Source organism: Salvelinus sp. IW2-2015, unplaced genomic scaffold (genome assembly GCF_002910315.2).
Source record: "Salvelinus sp. IW2-2015 unplaced genomic scaffold, ASM291031v2 Un_scaffold3151, whole genome shotgun sequence".
NCBI classification, from domain to species: Eukaryota; Metazoa; Chordata; class Actinopteri; order Salmoniformes; family Salmonidae; genus Salvelinus; species Salvelinus sp. IW2-2015.
Genome location: NW_019944439.1, coordinates 21,582 through 27,570, shown reverse-complemented (window position 1 = coordinate 27,570; position 5,989 = coordinate 21,582). Strand labels below are relative to the sequence as shown.

Below are 5,989 nucleotides of genomic sequence, written 5' to 3'. Positions count from 1 at the left end.
GAAATGGCTCTTGTTAGCTAGTYGAGRCTAGCTAAAGCCAACTTCATAAAATTGCTATGTGACTAGTAGTATTACAGAGAAACAACAACAACATATCTTTTTTATTATTCCTATTTTTTAAACAGGACACATCTGAGGGGGCACGTGCCCTTGTGCCCCCTGTGGGCATGATGCCTCTGCCTAGAGGAGAATGTACTGGGGCCTTCTGTCACTCAAATGCATGTGTAACAGTTTAACTTTAGTCCGTCCCCTCGCCCAGACCCGGGCGCGAACCAGGGACCCTCTGCACACATCAACAACAGTCACCCACGAAGCATCGTTACCCATCGCTCCACAAAAGCCGCGGCCCTTGCAGAGCAAGGGGAACCACTACTTCAAGGTTTCAGAGCAAGTGACGTCACCGATTGAAACGCTATTAGCGCGCACCACCGCTAACTAGCTAGCCATTTCACATCCGTTACACATGGCTCTTTATGACCTTTTTCCATTGCAGCACCAGTGTGTAACCAGTGATTACTGTTATTTTTGGGGAAGTGTCCATCACCCAGTGTGACACTAAAGACATGTGAAGAGGAGAATCAACAACTTCTGCATAATCAAAACAGTTGCTTTGTGAGAAAGTGTTAACCCTGGATCTTAATGCATGTTCACAGTTAGCCATTGTTATGTAAAGGAAACCATGTAGCCATACCAAACATAACATATCATACTACTACTATGCTAATTTGGTATCCCGGAATTACGTTTACTATGTTATGTCTAGTCTATGAAACCAGGCTGTTATGTTATGTCCCTGCTCAGTCTCTACAGTATCAGAAACATTGGCAGGGATACAGTAGCCTACACATGTGGAAACACACATCTCCACTTATCCACTGCTGCCTCTGGGTGGGAGGGCAGACCCCCTCAACACCACTGGTCCCGAGCCGTGAGAACGCACAAGGGTGAGGGAGGAGACACAGACTTGACGTCAAGGAAACCCTATCTCGCGCTGAGCCCTTCTTTATATAAATCTCGCCGCAGAAGAAATCCCATTATAACATTAGAGAGAGACCGATTTACGGGATTACACGYGCTCACAGTGTTCAGAGACCTCAACAACCAAACAGCCTCTTTCTTTCCCATCTCGAGAATTTAACTGTCTACCTGCACTGATGCGTGACTTCCACTGATGTGGGACAACTTCTGACRTTTGCTCGTAGCTCTTGATGAACTCTTATTCCTGAGTTTGGACATTCGGTTGTATCCAGTCTTCATCCATTTCACTCAATTATGGACTTTTACTTTCTGAGAATACTTTGGAGATTCTCATCTGTTCCATTATTTGTTTTATAGTCCAGTCCAAGGGTGTTTTTTCAGCGCACCTTTATTTTAAAGGGCGAGTTTTATTAGTTTGATTTATTTTATTATCTTATCATCATGCTGTTGAGCATGCGACGACACAGTCTGCGGCTGCAGCACCAACTCCATCGGTGGAGCATCAGTGATACCGGGAGCCACCTATCAGACAGCCTCGCGTCTCCAGCGTGCATGTCCCGCTCCAAATCCTGTACGAACTCCGCCGGGGAATCGGATGGGAGCCGCGACAGCTGGGCCTCTTTAGACTCSRCAGACTCCGTCATCTCCACTGGGTCTACYGGGAATACCGGCGGCAGCWCGAGACCGTTTCGCGTGGTGCTGCTGGGCGCCAGRGGGRTCGGTAAAWCCGCGATTGCCAGCATCTTCGCTGGAGCGGCAGACAGCATGGACAGTGACGAGTGCGAGCTCTATGGAGGTGAATGAATTACAATGCGCTTGATAATAAGGAAAATATGTTTTATAGCGTAGGCCAATATTATGACTTTGTGATGGATGTATTTAATGCTTTTGTGCGTAATGGGAAACATCCACTTGGGCTCCTTTTTACGCATCCATCTTACATCAATATAAAAGTAAGATGCCTGAACAATTCTATTTGTATGAATCTAAATGTTGGTTGTRAATGTGGTTCTTAACACAGTGATTGGTTTGTTCTTCAGATGAGGTGTGTGAGCRGACCATCACAGTGGATGGAGAGAAAGCCACAGTCACTCTAGTGGACAACTGGGACTCAGAGGTAAGAGAGAAACTTCTAATGGTTACTYGATGAAACTCTAGTCTGTAGGCTTAGTCTCAACTCTGTCTTGCTGYGTGTGTGTTTTTGCCATACTCTAACAGTTTGTTTACATATCACAGCTCTAACATAGTCTCTATTTGTGTTCCCTTCAGGATGAGGGAGGGTCGTCTCAGGACCAGTGTATACAGACAGGCGATGCTTACCTGCTGGTCTACTCTATAACTGACCGGTCCTCCTTCCTGCAAGCCTCAGAGCTACGTATATCCCTCCGCCAACACCGCCCTGCCCACCACACGCCAATCATCCTGGTGGGAAACAAGTGTGACTTGGTCCGCCGCAGAGAGGTGTCAGTTAACGGTGAGATTAGAGGCACAGGTTTGGTGTGTGTGTGTGTGTGTGTGTGTGTGTGTGTGTGTGTGTGTGTGTGTGTGTGTGTGTGTGTGTGTGTGCGTGCGTGCGTGCGTGCGTGCGTGTGTGCATGGCGAAATGCGCGATGTGTATACAGTTGAAGTCGAAGTTTACATACACTTAGGTTGGAGTCATTAAACTTGTTTTTCAACCACTCCACAAATTTCTTGTAACAAACTATAGTTTTGGCAAGTCGGTTAGGACATCTACTTTGTGCATGACACAAGTAATTTTTCAACAATTGTTTACAGACAGATTATTTCACTTATAATTCACTGTATCACAATTCAGTGTGGTCAGAATTTACATACATAAGTTGACCGTTCCTTTAACAGCTTGGAACATTCCAGAAATTATGTCATGGCTTTAGAACTTCTGATAGGCTAATTGACATTATTTGAGTCAATTGGAGGTGTACCTGTGGATGTATTTCAAGGCCTACCTTCAAACTCAGTGCCCTTTGTTGAAATCATGCGAAAATCAAAAGAAATCAGCCAAGACCAAGAAAATTGTAGATCCACAAGTCTGGTTCATCCTTGGGAGCAATTTCAACGCCTGAAGGTACCACATTCATCTGTACAAACAATAGTAGCAAGTATAAACACCATGGGCCACGCAGCGTCATACCGCTCAAAAGGATATCCTAGAGATGAACGTACTTTTGTGCGAAAAGTGCAAATCAATCCAGAACAACAGCAAAGGACCTTGTGAAGATGCTGGAGGAAACAGGTACAAAAGTTTCTATATCCACAGTAAAACAAGTCCTATATCAACATAGAATGAAAAGCGCTCAGCAAGGAAGAAGCCACTGTCCAAAAACCCCATAAAAAGCCAGACTACGGTTTGCAACTGCACATGGGTACAAAGATCTACTTTGGAGAAATGTCCTTTGGTCTGATGAAACAAAAATAGAACTATTTGGCCATAATACCATCGTTATGTTTGAGGAAAGGGGGAGGCTTGCAAGCCGAAGAACACCATCCCAACAGTGAAGCACGGGGGTGGCAGCATCATGTTGTGGGGGTGCTTTGCTGCAGGAGGGACTGGTGCACTTCACAAAATAGATGGCATCATATGAGGAGAAATTATGTGGATATATTGCAGCAACAAACTCAGACATCAGTCAGGAAGTTAAAGCTTGGTCCAAATGGGTCTTCCAAATGGACAATACCCAAGCATACTTCCAAAGATGTGCAAAATGGCTTAAGGACAACAAAGTCAAGGTAATGGATGGCCATCAACAAAAGCCCTGACCTCAATCCTATAGAACATTTGTGGGCAGAACTGAAAAAGCGTGTGCGAGCAAGGAGGCCTACAAACCTGACTCAGTTCCACCAGCTCTGTCAGGAGGAATGGGCCACAAATTCACCCAACTTATTGTGGGAAGCTTGTGGAAGGCTACTCAAAACGTTTGACCCAAGTTAAACAATTTAAAGGCAATGTTACCAAATACTAATTGAGTGTATGTAAACTTCTGACCCACTGGGAATGTGATGAAAGAAATTAAAGCTGAAATCAATCATTCTCTCTACTATTATTCTGACATTTCACATTCTTAAAATAAAGGGGTGATCCTAACTGACCTAAAACAGGGATTTTTTTTACTAGGATTAAATGTCAGGAATTGTGAAAAACTTCCGACTTCAACTGTATGTTACTGAAGGCTGTGGATGATAGTGTGTTTATGAGTTTCTCAGCAGCGATCTGACTGTGACTGTTATTCTCTCCAGAGGGCCGTGCGTGTGCTGCAGTGTTTGACTGTAAGTTCATCGAGACGTCAGCAGCAATGCAACACAACATCTGGCCAGCCTTCCATGGCATTGTACAGCAGCTACGACTACGCAGAGACACCAAGRAGAACAACGACCGCCGCAGACACACACACTCACACACACGCCGCGACAGCATACCCAAGAARGCCAAACGCTTCCTGGACAAGATGGTGGCCAAGAACAATGCCAACGTCGCATTCCGTCTGAAGTCCAAATCCTGCCATGACCTTTCAGTGCTCTAAGACCCAGGACACACACACAACCCCACCCCTACTGCAGTCTACATTAGACTGACCCCTCAAAACTGTCACCCCATTCRCCAGCCTCTGTGACRGTCTGGAGAATCAACCAATGGACATGCAGTGTTCTGACAATCTCAGCCGACAGARAGATTGAAATAGGAAAAGAGAGAGAGGTGCTAGATAATTAGTGATCTCTAATCCTTTTAGGGTCATGAGAGAGATGTTAATTCCTGTCCTTTTTTCATCCCTCACTGAGACTCTCTCCTCTCTCTCTATCATCCCTCGTTCTCTCTCCCAAGTGCTTTACCTAGGTTACCTAGGTTACCCGGACAATTTGAAGCCTGATAACAAGGTGTTTGTATGTCTGTGGTTTTGTACATAGTCCTATCTGTCCGATTGAGATAACTGACAATCTGCACTGCTCATCTTGTGTATGTTCTGCTGTGTGTGGATATTTACCGTTGGTTTTGTTTAGCAGTGGAATAAAATCCATATTTTCTTTCAAATGTAATTTCGTTCACTTGTTGTATTTGTCTAGCTAGACTCCAATAACATCACACACACAAACATGCTATTGGAACATGACTCAAACACAAGTAATTTTTCTAACAATTGTTTACAGACAGATTATTTCACTTATAATTCACTGTATCACAATTTCATGATAGGGTCAGAAGTTTACATACAGTAAGTTGACCGTTCCTTTAAGCAGCTTGGACATTCAGAAAATTATGTCATGGCTTTAGAATCTTCTGATAAGCTAATTGACATTATTTGAGTCAATTAGAGGTGTACCTGTGGATGTATTTCAAGGCCTACCTTCAAACTCAGTGCCTGCTTTCTTGAATCATGGGAAAATCAAAAGAAATCAGCCAGACCTAGAAAACAAATTGTAGACATCCACAAGTTGGTTCATCCTTGGAGCAATTTCCAAACCCTGAAGTTACCACATTCATCTGTACAAACAATAGTACGCAAGTATAAACACCATGGACCACGCAGCGTCATACCGCTCAGGAAAGGAGACGCGTTCCGTCTCCTAGAGATGCACGTACTTTGGGTGCGAAAAGTGCAAATCAATCCAGAACAACAGCAAAGGACTTGTGAAGATGCTGGAGGAAAACAGGTCACAAAAGTTTCTATATCCACAGTAAAACAAGTCCTATATCACAATAACGTGAAAGGCTGCTCAGCAAAGGAAGAAGCCACTGCTCCAAACCCCATACATAAAGCCAGACTACGGTTTGCAACTGCACATGGGAACAAAGATCGTACTTTTTGGAGAAATGTCCTCTGGTCTGATGAAACAAAAATAGAACTGTTTGGCCATAATCACCATCGTTATGTTGAAAGGTTAAGGGGGAGCTTGCCAGCCGAAGAAACCATCCAACAGTGAAGCACGGGGGTGGCAGCATCATGTTGTGGGGGTGCTTTGCTGCAGGAGGGACTGGTGCACTTCACAAAATAGATGG

The 5,989-nt window shown here is 44.3% G+C and overlaps 1 protein-coding gene across 1 annotated transcript; it reads left to right on the top strand.

Annotated features, from left to right (window-relative positions):
• The first annotated feature begins 355 nt into the window (after positions 1 to 355).
• On the top strand, positions 356 to 5,023 carry gem (GTP binding protein overexpressed in skeletal muscle). The gene is made up of 4 exons (XM_024142430.2): positions 356 to 1,774; positions 2,019 to 2,095; positions 2,248 to 2,452; positions 4,234 to 5,023. The coding sequence occupies exons 1-4, from the start codon at positions 1,420 to 1,422 to the stop codon at positions 4,515 to 4,517; spliced, it is 921 nt and encodes a 306-aa protein (XP_023998198.1). The 5' UTR covers positions 356 to 1,419; the 3' UTR covers positions 4,518 to 5,023.
• Positions 5,024 to 5,989: the final 966 nt, after the last annotated feature.